The 21,736-nt window shown below is 47.9% G+C and overlaps 1 protein-coding gene across 3 annotated transcripts in view; it reads left to right on the top strand.

Moving 5' to 3' along the window:
* Positions 1–21,736, top strand: part of ADD2 (adducin 2) — a gene marked incomplete at its 3' end in the record, with an annotated part of 65,350 nt that overhangs the window by 42,991 nt on the left and 623 nt on the right. For 2 of the 3 annotated variants that reach the window (XM_081868441.1, XM_081868443.1), the window contains 11 exons: positions 1,981–2,132; positions 3,475–3,555; positions 4,605–4,754; positions 6,938–7,081; positions 7,565–7,663; positions 11,213–11,389; positions 12,144–12,395; positions 13,544–13,663; positions 14,072–14,161; positions 16,417–16,573; positions 17,658–17,774. In XM_081868441.1, the coding sequence (XP_081724567.1) occupies positions 1,981–2,132; positions 3,475–3,555; positions 4,605–4,754; positions 6,938–7,081; positions 7,565–7,663; positions 11,213–11,389; positions 12,144–12,395; positions 13,544–13,663; positions 14,072–14,161; positions 16,417–16,573; positions 17,658–17,774 (1,539 nt within the window). Of the gene's footprint in view, positions 1–1,980; positions 2,133–3,474; positions 3,556–4,604; positions 4,755–6,937; positions 7,082–7,564; positions 7,664–11,212; positions 11,390–12,143; positions 12,396–13,543; positions 13,664–14,071; positions 14,162–16,416; positions 16,574–17,657; positions 17,775–18,670; positions 18,705–21,736 lie in introns of all 3 variants that reach the window. The other variant, XM_081868442.1, reaches the window with a different exon arrangement.

Genomic DNA, 21,736 nt, shown 5'->3' with positions numbered 1-21,736 from the left:
AGGTCAGCTGATGGGCCAGAAGGTCAGGATTAAATCCTGCATTGGCTGCCCATGCCTGTTTCCAGCCAGGAACAGGTGCATGTAACCAAAGCAGCAGGATTTACAGGTGAAACTTGGAAAATTAGAATATCGTGGAAAAGTTTGTTTATTTCAGTAATTTAACTTAAAAGGTGAAACTAATATATGAGATAGACTCATGACATGCAAAGCGAGAGATGTCAAGCCTTTATTTGTTACAATTGTGATGATAATGGCATACAGCTGATGAAAACCCCAAATTAACAATCTCAGAAAATTTGAATATTAAATGAAATCAGCAAAACAAGTACTGCAAATAGAGCAATATTGGACCTCTGAGAAGTAGAAGCATGCATATGTACTCAGTACTTGGTTTGGGCCGCTTTTGCATCAATTACTGCCTCAATGTGGCATGGCATGGATGCTATCAGCCTGTGGCACTGCTGGGCTGTTATGGAAGACCAGGATGCTTCAATAACAGCCTTCAGCTCTTCTGCATTGCTCGATCTCATGTCTCTCATCTTGCACTTGGCAATGCCCCATAGATTCTCTATGGGGTTCAGGTCAGGCGAGTTTGCTGGCCATTCAAGCACAGTAATCCCATGGGCATTGAACCAGGTTTTGGTACTTTGGGCAGTGTGGGCAGGTGCCAAGTCCTGCTGGAAAATGAAGTCAGCATCCCCATGAAGCTCGTCTGTGGAAGGAAGCATGAAGTGCTCCAAAATCTCCGGGTAGATGGCTGCGTTGACCCTGGACTTAATGAAGCACAGTGGACCAACACCAGCTGATGACATGGCTCCCCAAATCAACACAGACTGTGGAAACTTCACACTGGACTTCATGTATCTGGCATTGTGTGCCTCCACATTCTTCCTCCAAACTCTGGGTCCTTGGTTTCCAAATGAGATGCAAAAGCTGCTCTCATCCATGCCACGCTGCACTGAGGCAGTAATTTTCTGAGATTGTTAATTTGGGGTTTTCATCAGCTGTACACCATGATCATCACAATTATAACAAATAAAGGCTTGGCATATCTCGCTTTGCATGTCATGAGTCTATCTCATATATTAGTTTCACCTTTTAAGTTGAATTACTGAAATAATGAATTTTTCCACGATATTCTAATTTTCCAAGTTTCACCTGTAACTCCCTGCCCGCCAGCTGACCAGTGGGGTGGGGGTGGGGTTGAGCCCTGCTCAGTTTGACCAGATTCCATGCAAACGCTTTCCTGATTCAGAAAGTCACTTGCGTCAAGTCCCCGGCTAAATTGAAGTGTTCCCCCTTCATTTTAGCAGGGCATCTGATGCCAGCCCCTTCAAGACAGATAAAGGAAAGTTCTCCTTCACACAGCACAGAGTTAAACTATGGAACTCACTCCCACAGGAGGCAGGGATGGCCAACAACTTGCATGGCTTTAAAAGAGGATTAGGCAAAGCCATTTTGAAGAGGGCTATTGATCACTATGAACCACAATGGCTCTGCTCTGCTTTCATGGTCAGAGGCAGCAATGGGAGAACAGGATGCTGGACTAGATGGGCCACTGGCCTGACCCAGCAGGCTCTTCGTATGTTCTTCTGGATTCATAATCATTTGCTAAAGCCAGGAGGGGGTCTTCATTTCAGCAGTAACTTAAATGGTGCTTTGAAGTCCTGATTTCAGACCTTCAAGGCACCTTGAATCTGGCGTCATTGTGACATCAAGCAATTTCCCACCCACCTGTCAAATTTGGTCTGCAAGGCCTATCTGGATAAGAATGTGTCCTGTGGCGTCAAATAGGTTCCCCACCTCTGTTTCAAAAAGAAAATTAAATCATCCACAAGGAATGGAGGAAAGTGAGAGGCAATGTGCTTTTCCAGAGCCATGGGTGGAACATGCAAATGGACCGTCTCACCCAGCTCCAGCGATGCCTTGACTGTGTTTGTTTAACCAGCTGACCCCTCCTGTGTGCTTTCTCTCCCGCAGACCTCTCCACGGTGACCCCCATCAATGACCTCCAGGGCATTGACTCAACGTCCTTCGCCAAAGGGGAGAGGCTCATGCGCTGCAAAGTCAGCAGCGTCTACCGGCTGCTGGATCTCTATGGCTGGGCGCAGCTCAGCAGTACCTGCGTCACGGTAGGGATCCCTTCCCTGGCACCCACTTTGTTCAGGGGCTTCTTCAGTGGGCAGGAAACAAGACGCCTTGAAATCTCCTTTTTCTTGGTCAATACCCACTTTATCCCCTTTGGCTCAAGGCAACGGTGCGCCAGTTTGTTTCCAGGCCCAATAAGGTCCTTGTAATGATATTGTTGTGTGTTTGGTGGGGTCAGTTTGGATGATGCCCTGAGTCCATTCTAATTCTTGGGCTCCTGTACTCAGCGAGGGTTAAAATCTAACAGGTGGTTGCCGAACTGGTCAGACAAGTTTCTTTTTAAGACAGTGACCTTAACTGTCCCAAAAGAATGAGGTAGGGTGTAAAAGCTACAGCTAAGGCTAAGCTGCCTCTTTCCTCCACCCCCCCCACCCAGCTCCTAGGTAAGAAAACAATAGCCAGGGTGTGTGTGAAAGGGCTGAGATGGAAGCAGGCTGGAAGCTGGAGACACAGGGACCTGCTTGCTCTGTGCTGGATCCAAAGCCGTGACTAATAGAGAAGCAAGATCTGTTGGGGTGTCAATGCTGTGAGCCCCTCCATCTTATGCTCAGGTTGTAGATGTTTGTAAATGAAATCATACATCCTAAGGACACCACAGTCTCTGCTGACCTTCATTCCAAGGAACGTAAGCGCCTGGAACCCCCAGAGTCAGTCTTTCAACACTCAGAGATTGTGGTGACGTGTAACAGTATTTAAAGCCCTGAGCGGCTTAGGCCCCAAATATCTGAAAGATGGTCTCCATCTCTGCTGACCCTCTTGGATGTTCTGCCTGGGAAATGGCAGCTCAGGAGAGGACTTCCCCTGTGGTAGCCACTAAACTGTGGACCTCCCTCCTCACAGAGGTGTTCTACCATCTTCATTGTATAGGTTTCACCAGATACTGACACCCTTTGCAGTTAGGGTGTGTTTTGTTTTGTTTTGTTTTGTTTTGTTTTGTTTTGTTTTGTTTTGTTGTTTTGTTTTGTTTTGTTTTGTTTTGTTTTGTTTTGTTTTGTTTTGTTTTGTTTTGTGGGACGCACCTCTTTGACATATTTTACACTGTACTGAGCCGACTGGAACAGTTTTACCTGTTTTTATACTTGTAATTGTTTTATCTGTTTTTATAACAGTAAATTATATTGTCATAAGCCATCCTGGGATCTTAAAGTAAGAAATGGCAGAAATAAACGGTGTCTTAAAGGTGGATGAAGACTCAGGGGGAAATAACGAAATGAAGGGAAGAGCCTTCTGATCTTAATTTCCCTAGGGAAGAAGGAGGCCACAGGAGCCCAAGGAAATGAAGACTTGAGCTCACCCTTCTCTTCTCTTCTTGTCTTCCTTTCACAGCTGAGAGTCAGCAAAGAACAGGACCACTTCCTGATTTGCCCTGTGGGCCTTTCCTGTCCTGAAGTTACAGCTTCTAGCCTGGTGAGCACACAAGACCCCTCTTCCTCAAACTTGAGGGTTTGAGAATCTTCACACTTAAGGCATTATTAATAAATAAGTACATCTCCCTTGAGGGTCAGACAACACATCATGAGAGGCATGGGGCGGAGTCTTCGCCCCCAGTTCCCTTGGCATCATGGAGGGCAAATGACTTGGTCAGCTGATAGGAATTGGAGACTAAAATACCTGGAGGTTGGAGGAGGCAATGTAAGCCTTATAAAACCCAAGGAATCACCAACTGCAGAGAGGCTTGGAGGGGTGAGGTCTCTGTTTCATATTTTGCTGTCTGATGTGCAAAGGATTGCTGGGGCCGGGTGTGGGTTGAGAGGGGGTAAAATGAGAAAGTGCAGAATTCTGATAAAAGGGCACACTCTGGGTCTGAATTAAAATGGGAAGTACCTGTCACTCTTGTGACTGAAATATTTCTTCTTAAAATGGGTAAGGTTAAGAATTGTCTGTTTTTGGGGGGGCAGGATTCCAGTCCTCTGTATTTCTGCAAAGTTACTGGCTTGGGCTTTCCTCTGCCCAGCCAGGTGGCACTCACAGATCAATGACTCACACAAAGATACAGCAAGCAGAGCATCTGACGGCAGAGACTTCTGCCGCATCTCTAGACCTGAGTGGAGGTCTGCAAGTCTAGAAGAGTAACTTATGCAGAGGTGGAAGAGTCAGCCTCCAGCGAGGTTGAGAAGCTCCACTGTGTCTCTGCATGAGGTGCAGTTGGATCACTCATTCACAGTGGGTATTATTGGAAGCTCGCAAAACCAGAGCAGTGACTCATGCAGAGATGCAGCAGGCAGACTCCCTCATGCGAGGATTGTAGCTGGATTGCCATGAGCCTTGAATATTGTCAAAAATGTATTTATCATGGCACTTGTCAACCTATCTTGCCACCTGGTTTGGGAAAGACTGTGTCCCCTACCCCCTCTATCCCCAAAAGGAAGCTGCCATCCAGGCATCACCTTTAGGGTGCAATTTAGCACCCTAACGTCTCACCCATCTGTGTTTCCACCTTTTCTTTTGCACTGCAGGTAAAAGTAAACATCCTGGGAGAGGTGGTGGAGGCAGGCAGCACCAGCTTCCCAGTGGATACCCGTAGGTTCAGCCTGCACTCTGCCATCTACGCAGCCAGACCAGACGTGAGATGCATCATCCATCTGCACACGCCAGCCACTGCTGCAGTAAGGAACGCTGTCCATTCGTCTTGCTGACAGAGCAACGAGAAACAGCAGACAGAGCCTCCTGCCCAGACATTTGGGCTGGCTCCGAGGCTGATTTATAGAAGAGCATTAAGCTTGGAACAGCTTGGCCTCTCCATCCCTCCTTGTGCACTGCAGGGACTCTGGGAGACTCTGAATGGGAGAAGGTCTTAGGAATAGTCAGGGGGACCCCAGTTTCACAGTATCCAGGATGCCCAACACTGAACCCAACAGTGCTATCTGGAAGGCATTGTGTAAACCAGGGCATCTTTTGAGTTTATTCAAATAAGAACATCAGAAGCACCTGCTGGATCAGACCAAAGGCCCATCAAGTCCAGCATCTTGTCCTCGCAGGGGCCAACCAGACATCACTGGGAAACCAGCAAGCAGGATTCAAACTCAAGAGCGCTCTCCCCTCCTATGGTTTCCAGTGACTGCCTCCAACTGTGGAGGCAGAGCCCAGCCACCATGACTCGTAGCCACCAATAGTCCTCTACTCCTCCATGAACTTGTCCCATCCTCTTTTAAAGCCCTCCAAGTCATCACTGCCTCCTGTGGGAGGGAGTTCCATAGTTTAACTATGCACTGGCTCTGAGTTTTAGGGGGAATCCTCACCAGCAGTACAGAGGTGACAGGAGAAGAGAAATGAGATGTTTAGAAGAAACCACAAAGCAGCAAATGAGACAGGGAAGAGGAACAGAATCCCTGCACCTGGTTCTATGGCCAGGAATCAGGCAGGGTCCAGTCAAAGTCTAGGCTCAGTCAAGATCAGGACCTTGGACAGCTTCTGAATCAGCTATGGAGGCTGTAATCTCTGCAAAGAGCTATAGCCAGCTGAAGAAGCCTTAAGTAGATTGGCTGGTAGATTCCACCTCCCTGAAGGAGCTGGATGGATATAGGACTCTTGCACTGTTTTGCAGTCATTGGGAAAACTGCAGGGGACTGTGTCCTCTGGCCAGGAGGTCCCCAAATAAAGCCCGGGTGTTTCTCCCTCTGAGAAAGTAGCCTGACTCCATTGCAAGACTCCCAGGTTGTGGCTCATAAAGCCCAGAGGGGATGTTGGTGAAAGGCATTGGAAGGTGTTAAGGCAGGCTTGTCCAAATTCGGCCCACAGGTCAGTTTATTTCCTGGGGTAAAATCCCCCCCCCCAAAAAAGCTCAACAGCTTTGGGGTGAAATCGTAAAGAAGCTAAACAACCTGGTCGGCCCTCATGCATGTTCACTTCATCAAATCTGGCCCTCTTTGAAAAAAGTTTGGGCACCCCTGTGTTAAGGAAAGGGACAGAACATGGCTAGATTCCAGGCTTGTGGATGGGTGGGAGGAGAGCAGAAACTCATGACTCCTATGCAACCACCAACAAGGCTCGCAACAACTTCCTAAGCATCTGGGTGGGCTTGTCTAAACAAAAAAATGTTTTAGCAGGCGCCCAAAAGAGTACAGTGAAGGCTGATGTCAATAGGGAGGGAGTTCCAAAGTGTTGGTGATGCCACACTAAAAAATGGCGTCCTTAGAGATGAGGAAGGGGTATTATGTGGCCCCTGTAACAGTGCCAGTTCCATTCAAAGCAGTCGAGCGGGCACAGGCGGGGTAAGGCCATCTCACATACAGAACAGGTCCCAAGTTGTTAAGGGCTTTATATGCTAATAGTCACACTTTGAATCTGGCCTGGTAGCAAATTGCCAACCAGTGCAGATCTATGAATGCACATGTTGTATGCTGACAAGGCCTCAATCCTGTCAGCAATCATGCTGCAGCATTGCACATTGACTGAAACTTCCGTATCAAGTACAAGGGAAGCCCCACATAGAGTGCATTGCAGTAATCCAGCCTTGAAGTAGCCAATGAACTGCTGTGCCCAGGCTTTCCCAGTCCAGGAATGGCCACAACTGTTGAAGCAACTGCAGTTGGTAAAAGGTCCTTCTTGCCACCGAGTGCTTTTGCCTGGCTGGAAGGTGCCCTTGTACTAGGATGCCTCTCGCTTGCCTGGAAGGGGGGATGGAGAAATCTCTGATTCTGGCATGCCTGGGATGTAACCTACGGTGCAAAGGTCAGGCCCACCTCTGTTTCCCATCCAAGGCACAGTCTAGATGCATCAATGGAAAGACAAGGGATGGCTCTACCTGCTCATCTTTGCCTCTCTGTCTCTGCTCTCTCTTCCTTCCTAGGTGTCTGCCATGAAGCATGGCCTCTTGCCCATTTCCCACGATGCACTGCTGGCAGGGAACATGGTGTACTTTGACTTCAATGGGGAGATGGAGGAAGAAGCAGACAGAATTGAGCTGCAGAAGTGTCTAGGACCCACCTGCAAGGTGAGAGTTGAGAGGTAGCATTCAGGCTTCAGCGTCCTCTGGCACTGTGGCGCATCAAACAGCCCTTAGGGATTGCCCACACTGCTTGTTTTGTGCCCAGAAAGCCCAGGTGCAAGAGGGTTTCTGCTTGCCCCGTGCATTCCAGGCAGGGGTCCAAGTGATTTTCTGTCTGTTTGCCTCACGACTTTCCCCAGAAAAACCTGCTCTTTAACATGGAACCAAAGGAAGTGTCAATTCACAGAAAACCTGACTGATGTTTGCTCTGATTCAATGATAAAGTGCCAGTTTCCCTGGTGGGGGGGACGGCGGGACATGTGGAACTGTGGAGGAGCTGGCATTTGGGATCTAGACCTCTGAAGTAGGGCTTAGCCAGACTTTTTGAAATCCTCGGGCAAGAGGCAGTGTGAAAAATTATACAGAATTGAGAAGCACTTATGGCTTTCCCCATTTTCACTGACCCTTTCTCCTTCCTTCTCTTGGCAGGTTCTAGTGTTGCGGAATCATGGTGTGTTGGCCTTGGGAGACACGGTGGAAGAAGCCTTCTACAAGATCTTCCATTTGCAGGCTGCCTGTGAAGTGCAGGTGAGCAGCAGAGCACACCCACCCCCCCACCCCCCCACCCCCTTCTTTTAGTCACCAGGCACGTTTTATCTAATCATATAATTATAGAGTTGGAAGGGACTCAAAGGGTCATCTACTCCAACTGCTTGACAGCATTAAAGATAAAGGTAAAGGGACCCCTGACAGCATTAGAGACACCATTATTATTTTAATTTGTGTGCCGTAGATTCTGGCGTATTAGGCGAATGGGCGTATTAGACGACCCCCCCGCAAATTGTCAGCTTCAATTTGGGGGTTCGTCTTATAACCCCAGTTGCCTAATACACTGGGCAGCTCCGCACCAGGAAAAAGCCACACGGAGCAGAGCTTGCCACACCTGCTGCTGCTTCCGAAGCAGCAGTGGGCGGGCTCCGCTCCGCGCCGCCCATACCCAGCATATAAGACGACTTTTTAACCTCTTTTCCGGGGTTAAGAAGTTGTCTTATACGCCGGAATCTACGGTATGTCCTTTCCCCATGTAAGCATGTCCAAAGCAGCCACAGTAACAACACAGGTGCAAAAATGTACATCGGGGCATCCTCACTCTAGTCAGTCTAATGCCAGTTCATTTAAGTTCACAAGGAGGCAACCAACCCAGATAATTCATTCTGAGAATACTCATGTGACAGTATTTTAAAATCATTCTAAAGTAAGCAATATCCATTGATATTGATAGTTTGTATCAGTTACTATTGATAGTATACATGTTGACGCATGTTGGTTGGCTCCCACCTGTCTTGGAAACAATGGAAGAGGACGCCTTTGGGGGTGAAGTCCAACTGTTGGAAGGTTGCACTGACTCGAGAGACTGTTATGGGAAATACCTGTTTTGCTGCAGTTGGAGCAGATGAAGGCATCTGGTTGTGCCTTCACACACGTCACACATATGAGACACACACACACACACACACACACCTGTTAAATTAGCAATGGTTTATTTCCAATATTGGCCACATTCCAAGTAGATCCCATGGAATTAGTGGACATAACTGATGTAGTTTCCTTCATTCTGGTGCACCTACTCTGAGTAGATCTTAGCTGGCTTCAACCAAGTAGCATCTTAGTAGCGTTAGCTGCAATAATTAAATTTTTAGGCACAGAGAAATGATGTTTTTCTCCTTCAGAAGTTGTGGCATGGAAGGAACATTGTGTACCTAACATGCTGCAGAGTGAAATTTGGCAGAGTATGGTGGCTCCTGGCAGCTGTGAAGTCCTCAATGAAAATCATGCTTCTGTTCTGAACTCTCTGGGACGCTTTAGGAAAGCCCGCTTTTCTCAAGCTCAGCTTCGCATTTGCAGCTTGGGGATGGTAAGAGCCTTTGAAGATGGGAAAGTGCTGGTTGAACGTTGTCCTTCCCCAGCCTGGTGGCCTCCAGGCATTTTGGACTACAAATCCCACCAGCCCCAACATTACAGGGCCCTGTCACCTAACCTACCTCCACAAGGTTGTTGTGATGATAAAATGAGGAGGGGAGAACTATGTATGCCACTCTGAGCTCCTTCAGGGAAAGGTGGGGTATAATGTAACGAATAAATAAATTAGCAATTAAGCCAAGAGGGGCATTATTTCCACTGCAGGGAGAGGGGGGGTGAAGTTTAACCCTCCATGCTCCAGTCATTATCCTAAAGAAAATCCCTACCCCACCCTATGCTGATGAATCTCAGAAGAAAGGGAAAACTCCCCCTCCCTTCCTCCAAGCTGGTTCCTGCTAAGATCTGCAAAAAATTAAAAAAGTTGCACCCATTTTCTTGCTTTGCATAATTTAATAATAATAATAATAATAAAATTTTATTTATATCCCACCCTACCCAGCCGAAGCCAGGCTCAGAGCGGCTAACAACAGTAAAATAATACAGCATTATAAAATCAATTCATTATAAAATCAGTTAAAATCAAATTGATGGCTACCATTGGGCTAGAGTTCTGTGAAGAAATACCAAAGGAGGGGGTCAGACTGTGCCCTGGCCAAAGGCCTGGTGGAACAGCTCTGTCTTGCAGGCCCTGTGGAAAGATGTCAAGTCCCGCAGGGCCCTAGTCTCTTGTGACAGAGCATTCCACCAGATTGGGGCCACAGACGAAAAAGCCCTGTCTCTGGTTGAGGCCAGCCTAACCTCTCTGTGGCCTGGGACTTCCGAGGTGTTTTTGTTTGAAGACCATAAGGTCCTCTGTGGGACATACTAGGAGAGGCGGTCCCGTAGGTACCCGTAGGGCTTTAAAGGTTAAAACCAGCACCTTAAACCTGACCCTGTACTCCACCGGGATCCAGTGCAACTGGTAAAGCACTGGGTGAATGTGATCTCGCAGTGAGGACCCCGTAAGGAGTCTCACCGCGGCATTCTGCACCCACTGGAGTTTCTGGGTCAGTCTCAAGGGCAGCCCCACATAGAGCGAGTTACAATAATCCAGTCTGGAGGTGACCATCACATGGATCACAGTGGCTAGGTCAGGGCGAGAGAGGTAAGGAGCCAGCTGCTTAGCTTGGCAGAGATGAAAAAATGCCTCCTTTGTTTTAGCTGCAATCTGCGCCTCCATGGAAAGGGTGGTGTCAAAGATTACACCCAAACTCTTAACGGACGGTGCTGGCACTAATTGCGCCCCCGCAAGAGATGGGAGTTGCCCCCCCCCAATCCCATATCGTCCCAACCCAGCCAAAGGACCTCTGTCTTCAAAGGATTTAACTTCAATCGGCTCCCACATAACCATCCAGCCACAGCTTCCAAACATCTGATCAGTGTGTCTGGGGCCGAGTCAGGATGGCCATCCATCAACAGATAGAGTTGGGTGTCATCAGCATACTGATGGCATCCTAACCCAAAACTCCAGACAAGCTGCGCGAGGGGGCACATAAAGATGTTGAAAAGCATCAGGGACAGTATCACACCTGATTTATTTGGTAATGTTTACTTTTTTGCATAGGCAGAAAGTTAAAGAATAGAATGTCAAGCTTCATACTCCATAAATTAATCAATTGTATTATTATTTACACAGGTGGGCTTCATCAGCTATTTCCTCTTCTGGGGCTGTAAAAATGTTATCCCTAAAAGGCAACAGTATTCCCCAGCCTTCTTCTCTGTCTTTCTGGCTCTGCCCACCCTTGTCAGGAACTAATAAGCTCTGCAACCCCAGGCAGGGTGGGGATGGCGGGAGGCAGGTTGGACTTCCTGCAATTCCTGCCTTTGATGCTCAGTGCCATTGTCTGCCCCTCTGAGCATCAGCCTACTTCTTCAGCTGGAAAAAACTAGGTCAGCCATGTGCCAAGGCCCAGCGCATGAGCGCCGTCTGCAGGTGGAAGGGTGGCAATGCATGGGCTTCTTCCACACTTCCTTGATGACCAAAGGATGCTACTGTCTTGCCCCTCTCCCCGCACCCTTGGGCTCCTGCTGGGGCTGCAACAAATTGGCCCCCAACTGGTTCTCCCCTGCACTTTTTGATCTCTGAATTATTCTCCAGATATTCTCTTGGCGCCCAGATATTTTGCTTGGACACCACATGTGGATATATGGCCTCTCTTGTGGTTTGCATCTTTCCAGGTCTCAGCCTTGTCCAGTGCCGGCGGAGCAGAGAATCTGATAGTCCTGGAGCGAGAGAAGCACCGGCCCCATGACGTTGGCTCTGTCCGATGGGCCGGCAGCACCTTTGGACCCATGCAGAAGAGCCGGCTGGGAGAGCACGAGTTTGAGGCTCTGATGAGGATGCTCGACAACCTGGTGCGTTTGCAAGCGGATGCCACAGCGCCCATTTTCCTGGACATGTGTCCCATCCTCACTTTCTCTGTCTAGTGCAGGGGAGCCTCTTCCCACCTGAGGGATGCGTTTCCTTCTGGGGAACCTTCTGGGACCCACATGCCAGCGGTGGGTGGGGCCAGAGGCAAAAATGGGCGGAGCAATTGATGCAGATGTTACCTTGGAACAGTCTTCTTCTTTAACGATCATTTGGAGCCGAGTAAGATGGTCTTCCATAAACATGGTTTTAACAATGAGTCCGTAAGCAGGCTGGCTTTGACACCCCCAGACTCCTCCAGGAGAGGGCAAAGCAAAGAAGGCACAGCAAGGGGTGTGGTGGGAAGAAACCCAAGGGCCACATAGAGTGACTTGAGGGCCACTGAGGTTTCCCACCCTGTTGTCTAACAATGGTTGGTTACCATTTTATAACTTCAAGCTGAGCATTTGCAAGCTGCCAGATCCCATTAATTAACCCATAAACCAGAACTGCTATCAGTTGACTCTTGGTAGATGTTACTGATAGGAAATGTGGTAATCTCTAAGTAAAAATACAAATGTTTTTCATGCATGCTAACAGCCACCAGGACCAGAAACTTGGGGTGGGTTTGGGGAGTTGAAAATCCCGCTCTACATCAGCAGGTAGTTTCTGTGCAGAAGGCAAGTGGCCTCACAGCTTAAGCTTTTGCCTCTGGGTCAGCATGCAGGGGAGCCTTCAGGGAACCCTCTTTGTCCTTCCTAGGGCTACCGGACCGGCTACGCCTACCGCTATCCATTTGTCCAGGAGAAGACCAAGCACAAGAGTGAGGTGGAGATCCCAGCCACGGTCACAGCCTTTGTGTTTGAGGAGGACGTAGCCCCCATCTCAACTCTCCGTCAGCATGCCCAGAAGCAGCAGAAGGAGAAGACCCGCTGGCTGAACACACCTAACACTTATCTGCGGGTGAATGTGGCCGAGGAAAGCCAAGGCAGCGCCAGCAGAACCAAAACCACCGTAAGGAGAACACCATTCACTGCCTCTTGTCCCTGCAAAATGCTCCACATAAGGGAAGTGGCCACCATTTTCCACGCTGAAAGAAAGGCAGGGCCTTCTTCCCCCGTCCAATTGGCTACAGCAGAAATTTAGGGGACAATTGGTTGGTTGGTTGCTTGGTTGGTTGGTTGGTTGGTTTTTTGGTTGGTTGGTTGGTTGGTTGGTTGACATCTGTCTCAGGAGACAGTGGAGGAGTCCACCTTTGGAGAGTTACAGCGCCTACAGTTCCATAGTTTAACTGTGCTGGGTGAAAAAGAACTTTCTTTTCTCTGTTCTGAATTCAGCTTCATTAATGTTATGACAGAAGCATAAAAACTTGCTTTCTATCCATGCACTATTTTATAAACTTCTGTCATACTCACCTTTTCCCTACACTAAAAAGTCCCCAATACTGCAGCTTTTCTTCACAGGGGAGTCAGTCAACCCCCTTGATAATTTTGGTTGCCCTTTCCTGAACTTCTGTCCTCTTGCGCTGAGGCTACTCCTCCAGGTCCGTCCGTTCCCCCACCCCCAGAAGCAGCCACTAGCTGGTATAGGAGGATGAAATGTATTCACCGTGGGGGAGAGTTTAAAGATTCGAAAAGCTGTTTTAATTCAGTCAGGCCATTTAACTCATTTCAAGAAAAATTCTGCCTTGGACTATTCAGAAAATCAGAGGACATACGTTTCTGTTTTCAGTGACAATCAGGAAATAGGTAATAAGAGTTGTGACCTTCAGTAGTGGCAGATTATACCGTTCATGAGGGCTAGTCACATGACAGCAGGGCCCACACAGTGAGGTGAGCGAGAGAAGATGGGGGTCACAATGATCTGAAAAGCTCTTCTTGCTGAATTAGGAACCTGAATGTCTGTAGCCTTACATATCTGGGCTCTTTCTCCGTGTGGATGCAAAAGCTGACTCGTCAGTTTGAATTCAGAAGCCCCAAAGCCCATCCTGCCTCTCAGCTTTGCAGATCATTTGCAGAGCTGGAAGGGACCCCAAGGATCATCCAGTCCAACCCCTTGCAATGCCAGAATCACAGCTAAGGAATCCCTCTGTGCCCTTTCTCCACCCTTAAGAGACCTCCCTTTGCCCTTACAATTTGCCCTTGACTTTTCATGCTGCCCAGTGGATGAAAGCAGACGAGGTGGAGAAAACCAGCAGTGGAACACCGATCCGAATTGAAAACCCAAACCAATTTGTGCCTCTCTACACAGACCCACAAGAAGTTCTGGAAATGAGGAATAAGGTACAGCCGCCTCCTTCCCATTTGCTCTTTAGACACTTTCCATCTCTGTTGGTACCGTCTCCGTTGCTATGGCATCCCCAAAATATTCCTGGGAATTGTGTATTGGGGAAGAATCCCCGCAGCCTCTCTCCCTAGCAGAAATACAATGGGGAGAGCTGGTGTAATGCAGCGTAGAGTCACAGAATTGTAGGGTTGGAAGTCACCTCGTCCAACCCCCTGCAATGCGCTGGACTAGGTCAGAACTCCAGCCAGGTATCCCATTAGTGCTGGTAACAGGGAGCCTGGTCCTGATCCACAGCCCCTGGTGGCACCAAGAAACTTTGCGTGTTGCTTTCTCTTCTTCAGGGGCATTGCTTCAATCCCACAGACCACAAACTTTCTCCTCTTTTCCTTCATTTCCACTTGCAGATTAGAGAACAAAACCGCCAGGACGTGAAATCGGCCGGACCCCAGTCCCAGTTGCTCGCCAGCGTGATAGCAGAGAAAAGCAGGAGCCCGGTACTTGTCATTCAGGGAGCCTCCCGGTGTAAAAACCCACAGGGAATGTCCTGGAATAGAATCATAGCATCACTGAATTGTAAAGTTGGGAGGATCATCTAGCCACACACACCCCAATGGCTGTCGACTGGAGGGGTCTGGCTCCAGTGCCATAAGCGTCACTGGGATGGAGACTCCAAATCAGGCACCATTTCTCTACCACATTGATCTCACCAGGCTGTTATGAGGACAGGCATATTTTACTTATTTATTCTATAGACATCTGGGGGGCGGGGATTCAACATAGCGCTAAGCAGATCTCTCTGTTTGTGCAAGCATTCCTGCTTGCCTGGTGCAACTATCGGTCCTCTTCACCACCACCACCTCCCTGCAGTTCTGGGGTGTCTCCGGACCCCCAAAGAGCCAATTGTCTGTGCATGGAGGAGGATAGCAGGAGGAAGTCCAGTTGCACTAGTGGAGGTCCTTCATGGGCTCCTTGGCTGAATCCCAGCACCTAGACCGCTTAAGCTCATTTCAAATAATAGAGGGGTGGGGCTTTCCTGATCTCACTGGGAATTAAATTTCACCCTCAAGAATTTAGCACTGAAAAGTGTAGGAATGGATTTAGGCAGTAGGAGAGGATCCTTGCTCACGTTTATGAGATCTGCAGAGTACCATCCTTTGCAGCATTAAACTTGGAAGCTAAGACAAGGTTGATTTAATTTTCTACAGACAAGAATCCAGGATGCTTTAAGGCAGATGGGATTTTCCCTGGTACAGTATTACTACTTTTCTCTCCCTTAAAAATGACCATCACACACACTGTTTTGTGAAGAAGTGAAAGTAGTATTTGCTTACCTAACCTGGGTCTTGAAGCAGCAGTTTACAGTAGCAAAATGAAGGCAGATTTATAACTACCAAGTTACAAAAGTACAAAATCTAAGTTCAAAATGTTGTCTGAGTAGTCAGCTTGGAGGCATGAGGGAAAGAGAGAGATGCTCAGGCAGGAAGGAAGGAGGTAGTGTTTCAGCTTCCTGCCAAGGCAAACAAAGGAAGAGATGTCACAGAGTTCTCTCTAGCAAATTTAACAGGAAAGCTCTGTGAACCTCAGCCTCTTCATGTGCTTATCTGACAAAATATGAGTTTGACTGTAATAATGTCCCACAAAAGGCCCCTCACTATTACTATTACTATTACTATTACTATTACTATTACTATTACTATTACTATATTACTATTACTATTACTATATTACTATTACTATTACTATTACTATTTGCAAACGTTATTGACATTTTTTAAAAAAGCAATTACAAACCATAAAGTGTTGTCTCCCAGGACAAATACATGTACAAATGTTAAGTCTTCTATTATCCATATGGCATCAAAACAGATTTGGAAAATCTTTTACATTCCAGGTTAAGCTCACATCCACAGGATGTACTTCAGTCTAGAGCATTAAGATAATTTCTCCATAGCGGCTGCTATGATTGAGGGGGAAGGGAGATTACTGTACTGTTGTTAATAAACAATATAAATTGAGACCATACAGAGTCAAATGCAACTTTCCTGGCTGATCCTTTTATCACCCTCCAATGGTGAGTTAAGCGTTCCATAAATGCTATAATGATGGATGACATTGAAAGATATCGGGTCCAGAAATCTTTAAGCAACGGACACTCCCGCCACACATGGAAGAATGTGCCTTTAAGCATAAGGGCAAGAGAGTACAGTGAGGTCTGGAAAGGCATAGGGGCATCCAGTGCCATCTTATAATGACATTTAAAGAGGCGTCCTGCCATTTAGCCAAAATGTTTTGCAGTGGAGGGTTAGACCATCATCAATGTCCCACCTTTTTCATGGGCCAGGACTCAAGATGGCTTGCACAAATTAAAGCACAGGTAAAATTTTAAAAAAATGCTGAAGACATTGTTAAAAAGTAATTAAACTCCAATAGAATTTAAACTATGTAAAAAGACAAATCTATTAAAATACAAATAATAAAAACAGGACGGTGCTATTAAAAGCCCTTCCCTTCCCTCTCGGTATAAACTGGTATTCACCTGCCGGCAGGAGGACCACGAGGAGGGAGCCAGTCTAGCTTCACTAGGAAGGGAGTTCCAAAGGCTGGGAGCAGCCACTGAGAAAGGGTGGGATCGAAGCATGATAGGATTGATCCGTGGGCCCAGAGCACCTTTCTGCTTTCCGGCCTCCATGGTTCTGCCTGCAGGCTCCCCCCCCCCCCATAGTTACCTCTTTCTTGTCTCCCAATGCAGTCTACAGAGAGTCACTTGGCAGACGGAGAAATGAAGGATGTATCCCACAACGAGGTTCCTCCGGAGCCAGAGCCACCAAACCCTTTCAGTCAGCTGACAGACCAGGAGCTGGAGGAGTACAAGAAGGAAGTGGAAAGAAAGAAACTGGGTCTCGATGGTAAATATCATGGTTCAGGAGCACAGGGGCTGGTTGTAGCTGAGAACTAGAAACTTGAGTGGGCTGAAAGACCACAGCACTTGCTTTGGTATTAGCAACTAACAACACTTGATAAAATAGGGGCCACCTAAACACTCTGGGGAGATGAATGCTGTGTCATCAGCTGAGAGGGACAAGAAAGAAGCATTAGTTGGGAAGGTTGGGATATGGATGGTTCCAAGGAATTTGTAGGTGGTGTGCTAGAGACACAGGGGTGGGCGAGAATTTTATGTTTTCCACGTTTATTTTTTACCATGTGAGTCATTTATTTTCCTACAGAATCCCATCTCACAGACATAGCAGCACAGACTTGGAGGGGACCCAGAGATGACATCCAAACCAACCCCTCCCCATCCTATAACAGGACTCTCCTGCTCACAGTCCAAAATCCACTGCCTTGCTCTGACCCTGGAGAGAGAGAATTATGTATTATAATACCTATCCTATTATATAGTCATCACAGAGTGAAAAATAGCTCATCCCTAGGACAGTGGCTTCCAACTCTTTTCAAGGCCACCGCTCCCTTGGTTTCATAAACTCGTCCCCTAGTGGCAGGAAGTTCCACAGGACTGGACCGATGGCACTAAAGGCTCAGTTACTTGCTGTTGTCAAAGGAGCCTTACCAACACCAGGAACTATCAATGCTCCTGCAGTAACTGAGCTGGGATCTAGGGCCTCAGAATCCCTGAGATACCCTGGACCTAAGATGTTCAGGGCTTTGTAAGTAAATACAAGGACCTCAAACCCAGCTCGGTAGTAGGTGAGCCACCTAAAATGTTGCCTTGGCTGCACAGGATTTTGGACCCCTGTGCTGATGACCACAGCCCCCAGCAAGTTGTGACGCCTCCCTTTGAACTCCCTGTCCTGGGGGATTGAAAGACCTCCTTCTCCTTGCAAAGGAGGAAGGAGGACACCTGGCAGTCTCCTTCAGCTCTGTGTCCGAAACAGTTTAGAAACAGTGAGATGGGGGGATTTGCTCCATCCTTGTGGACATCCAGGCTTCCTGAGACATGCTTTCTTCCATTGTATTCCCATCTCCTCCCAGGTGAGAAAGACACAAGCCTGGAGGAAGAGGTGACGGCCCCTTTGGAGTCGACTGCAGACCCCACAGTCCAGAGCCCAGCCAAGCCTCCGTTAAAAAGCCCGTCCAAGACTTCAGAAGGTAAGGGAAGCCTTTGCAGCGCTCTGTCAAGCACCTGCTTCTTCACACCATGAAAGGTTAGGCTTTGGAACTCACAGCAACAAGATGAGCTGGTGGCCACTGGATTAGATGCTTTTAATAGGATTAGAGAAATGGGGGTGGCTAAAAACACTGAAAGGCAGCAGCAGCCAGGCTAGCTCATCCCACAAAAACTGCTTAGAACAGTACCTATACTGTACCTTTTGCTTCATACCTGAGTCTAGGAGATATAAGACTTGCTTCTTTTTTGTTTCTTTATAATGGAATTTCAGCTGGGGATCACTGCTAACTGGGCCTGGTACATCTCTTTCCTCTGCACTAATTTCTGGCAAATGCTTGGGTGAACAAGAGAGTCTTAAAAGATTCCCAGATGATGTCTTATCGAGGGGTGGGGTGCAACTCCTGAAGGCTGGGCGGCACAGCAGAAAAGGTCCACCCCCAGGTGCCTGTAAGATAACAAGATGTGCAGCAGCTAGCTAATTCTAGCAGCTACTGGCAGGGGGAGAATTAAGGCCTGCCTTCCCTCCTGGCCCTGCTCTGGTGGACCCTCCTTCCTTGGGTGGCCACCTGCCAGGGATTCTTTTGCTGTAATTCCTGCATGGCAGGGGGTTGGACTAGATGACCCCTGGGGAACCTTTCACTCTACAATTCTGTGGTGCTGTGAAATCTTACCTTCCCCAGGATGTGATGCCCTATTCAAGGGTGTAGTGGAAGTGTGGTCCTGATCCGAGAGGGGCATGGTTTCTTGTGACTATTGGGGGGGTGTAGTGTTGTTGCTTCCCCCCTCCCCTGCATTGTCTCATTTGTGCCTCGTTGTGTTTGGTGTGCTTGTCTCCACACTGTCTCCTTTCTCTTTCCATGTGTTGCTCTCATCAAAGGAGTTCCCTCTGATTCTGAATACTTGTCACTTTAGTAAGTATAGAGAGGCTGTTTTCTCAATTTTAAGCTGCTCCCGGGGGGAGGGACGGGGTCCTCAATCCAGCCTCCATTTCAGCATCTCAGGGCTGAGCAACCCTTTCATTTTTGGAGCTGCAAACGTGTGTAAAACATGGACTCAGTTGCATGATGCCAAGAGGGCCCACAGGGCAGTTGCAGGCCATCTGCTTTTCAAACAGAGTTTCAGGATCCATCCCCAAAAGCTCCAGTTAAACAGGGTCTTGGCTAAGCATGGTTAGCAAAAGCCTCTGCCAGAATCTCTGTGTAGAGAGGGGCAGCCAAACTGCTGGCTGGGGTTCCCTTTGGGTTTCTTTTAACCCATTTCAAAACAGCTGCTCTGGTTGCCAGTTCGTTCTGGGGCCCCATTTAAGCTGCTTACATTAGTGTTTAAAGCCCTAAATGTCTCAGACCCCAAATAACTGAAAGACGACTTCCTTCCCTGCAGTCCCCTTTGGGTGCTATGATAGGCAGAGGGGGGCCTCCTGGTAGCTTGTCTGCCCTCAGAGGCTTGGTGGCCCAGGAGGAGAGGGCTTTCTTTGTGGTGGCCCCCAGAGGTGTGTCTGGCACCATCATTTAACAGTTGCCCGAGAATGTTGAAGACGCACCTCTTTATTCTGGCTTCTGACACTTGAGGTGTAAGTTTTTAGGACCCACCATTGCTTTGTGATTGTAAGTTGTTTGGAACAGTTTTTAATATTAAGGTTTCAATGTTGTAACCCACCCTGGGACCTTAGAGTGAGCGATGGGTAAATAATAACAACAATCATATAGCAGGAATGGGGGACCTGTGGCAACCATCGTTGTAGTTTGGCCTCTTTTATTGCATCCTGATGAATGTGACGGGAGGATTTGAGTTGCCTCTTGAGCAGCCTCTCTGAATTGCCCCCGTCTCCGTTTCTGATTCCACTCAGGGGAAGGGAAGGAGGCTTTAATAGAGGACTGCAGCCTACATTTGTACTGGGGAGATACAATAAATTTGTACTGAACAGAACTGAATGTTGGACTTTGTTGCAGCTCTCATCATTGTTAAGACTTTTCCTAATGGGCTGGTGGAGTAGGCCCACCCTGGAGCAGTATAGAAACCTCTCTATGGTGGGGGGGGGGCTCCCCTACATCATATGCGGTCTGCTGATTAGCAAAGTTTTCTTTGCAATACATTGTGTTTTTGTGGCATATTGCAAAAATATTTAGTGTAACATGTAGTACAGAATAATTACAAGAACTGGTGTAGCATAAGAGATCCAAGGAACAGACCAGGAAGCCCCTTCTTCTCCACTCCCATCGTTCAGCCCGGACACTGAGGTTCAGCGCCAAGGGCCTTCTGGCGGTTCCCTCACTGTGAGAAGCAAAGTTACAGGGAACCAGGTAGTGGCGCCCGCCCTGTGGAACGCCCTCCCATCAGATGTCAAAGAAATAAACAACTATATGGCAGCCCTGTTTAGGGAAGTTTTTAATGACTGATGTATTTTTAATCTTTTGCTGGAAGCTGCCCAGAGTGGCTGGGGTAGAAATATTATTATTAGTATTGGTATTAGTAGTATTATATTCAAATCTCACATGCGCTGGGAACTTTCTAGGTTTCTTTAGTGCTTGGCCACCATCCCTAAGCCTGAACCCCATGCCATCTGCAATATACCTAACCCCTACCTGCGGGGTTGTTGTAAGGGTTATAGATAATGTGCGCCTATAGATTGCACTTGGAACTCTGTTTAACACCTATATGCTATTAAACATCTATAGGAAAGAACTAGAGGGCCTGAAGAGGCTGTATGGGCTGCACGAAGGCCAATAAGCTGAGGAAGGATCTTGGTAAGGTGGAAGCTGTGTGGGTAAGGGTTCCTGGATCTGAGAAATCCCTAGATGGCCTGTTCCGAACCAGGCAGCCTTCCCCCGAAAGGAACAGATTTGCAGCTTGGACCGCAGCTCACTGGGCAAGCAGAAGACCCCAGGTTCAGTCCTCAATGGCAGCTCCTGATAGGGCTGGGAGAGACTCCTGCTTGAAATCCTGGACAGCTGCTGCCAGCCAGTGCAGGCAACAGTGAGCTTGATGGGCCAGCAGTTTGACTCAGTATAAGGCACGTTCCTGTCTTCCTCTGTTCCTAGTTTCCAAACTGCTGACAGAGACTCACGTGGCTCCACAGCTAGGAGTCCCTATGCCCAGCCCTAGCAGGCCCTCCTACCGCCCTGTGGAGACTAGCCTACCCACGGTAGTTCATGCTGCTTGGATTACTGCTGTGCGCTCCCTCAAAAAGTGGGGCAGAATCCTGCTGCGCGTACAGTAGGGTCTTATGACACTGATCATGAAAGCATTGCAGTGTCTGCAGCAGGACCAGTTCAAGATGGCGGCACTTGGACCCAGCTGCTTGAAGAAGCGCCTCTTCTCTCTGCAGCCCCGGCCAGCCCCAGGCTTTTGCAGTCTGCAGGAGAGGCTCTTCTCAGTGGCAGCACTCCAAGTGTGGAACTCTCTTCCTCTTGAGACCAGCTTGTCCCTCCCCATCCCAACGTTCATTCAGGCATCCGCTCAAGGGCTCTGCTCAGGCAGGCCTTTGGAGCAGGCACCATTTGGATAAGGACATGATGGGTTCTTGCTGTACAAAGTATTTCAGTAGTTATTTATGTGCTCATTACATTTACAGCCCACCTTTTCTTCCAAGCAGCTCAAGGTGGTGTGTGTGGTTCTCCCTCTCCCCGTTTCATACTCACAACAACCCTGTGGGGTAGGTTAGGCTGAGAGGGTAGTGATTGGCCCAGCTTCATGGCTGAGCTGGGATTTGAACCCGGTTCTCCCAGGTCAGATTCCAACTCTAACCACTGCACCACCGCTGGCTCTCCAAAAGAACGACAATCATTATGCATTGTAGTTCTAACCTTTGCTAATGTTACAGTTTTATTGTTAGCCATTCTTAACAATAAAAAGTTATTTATTTTAATACAGTAGTAATATAACAACAACAACAACAACAACAACAATAATAATAGCATTTTGGTGAGGAAGCAATATTAGTTAC

The sequence above is a fragment of the Podarcis erhardii genome (genome assembly GCF_964252035.2).
Source record: "Podarcis erhardii genome assembly, chromosome: 7".
In the NCBI taxonomy this organism is placed as follows: domain Eukaryota; kingdom Metazoa; phylum Chordata; class Lepidosauria; order Squamata; family Lacertidae; genus Podarcis; species Podarcis erhardii.
This window is presented reverse-complemented; position numbering and strand designations above follow the sequence as displayed.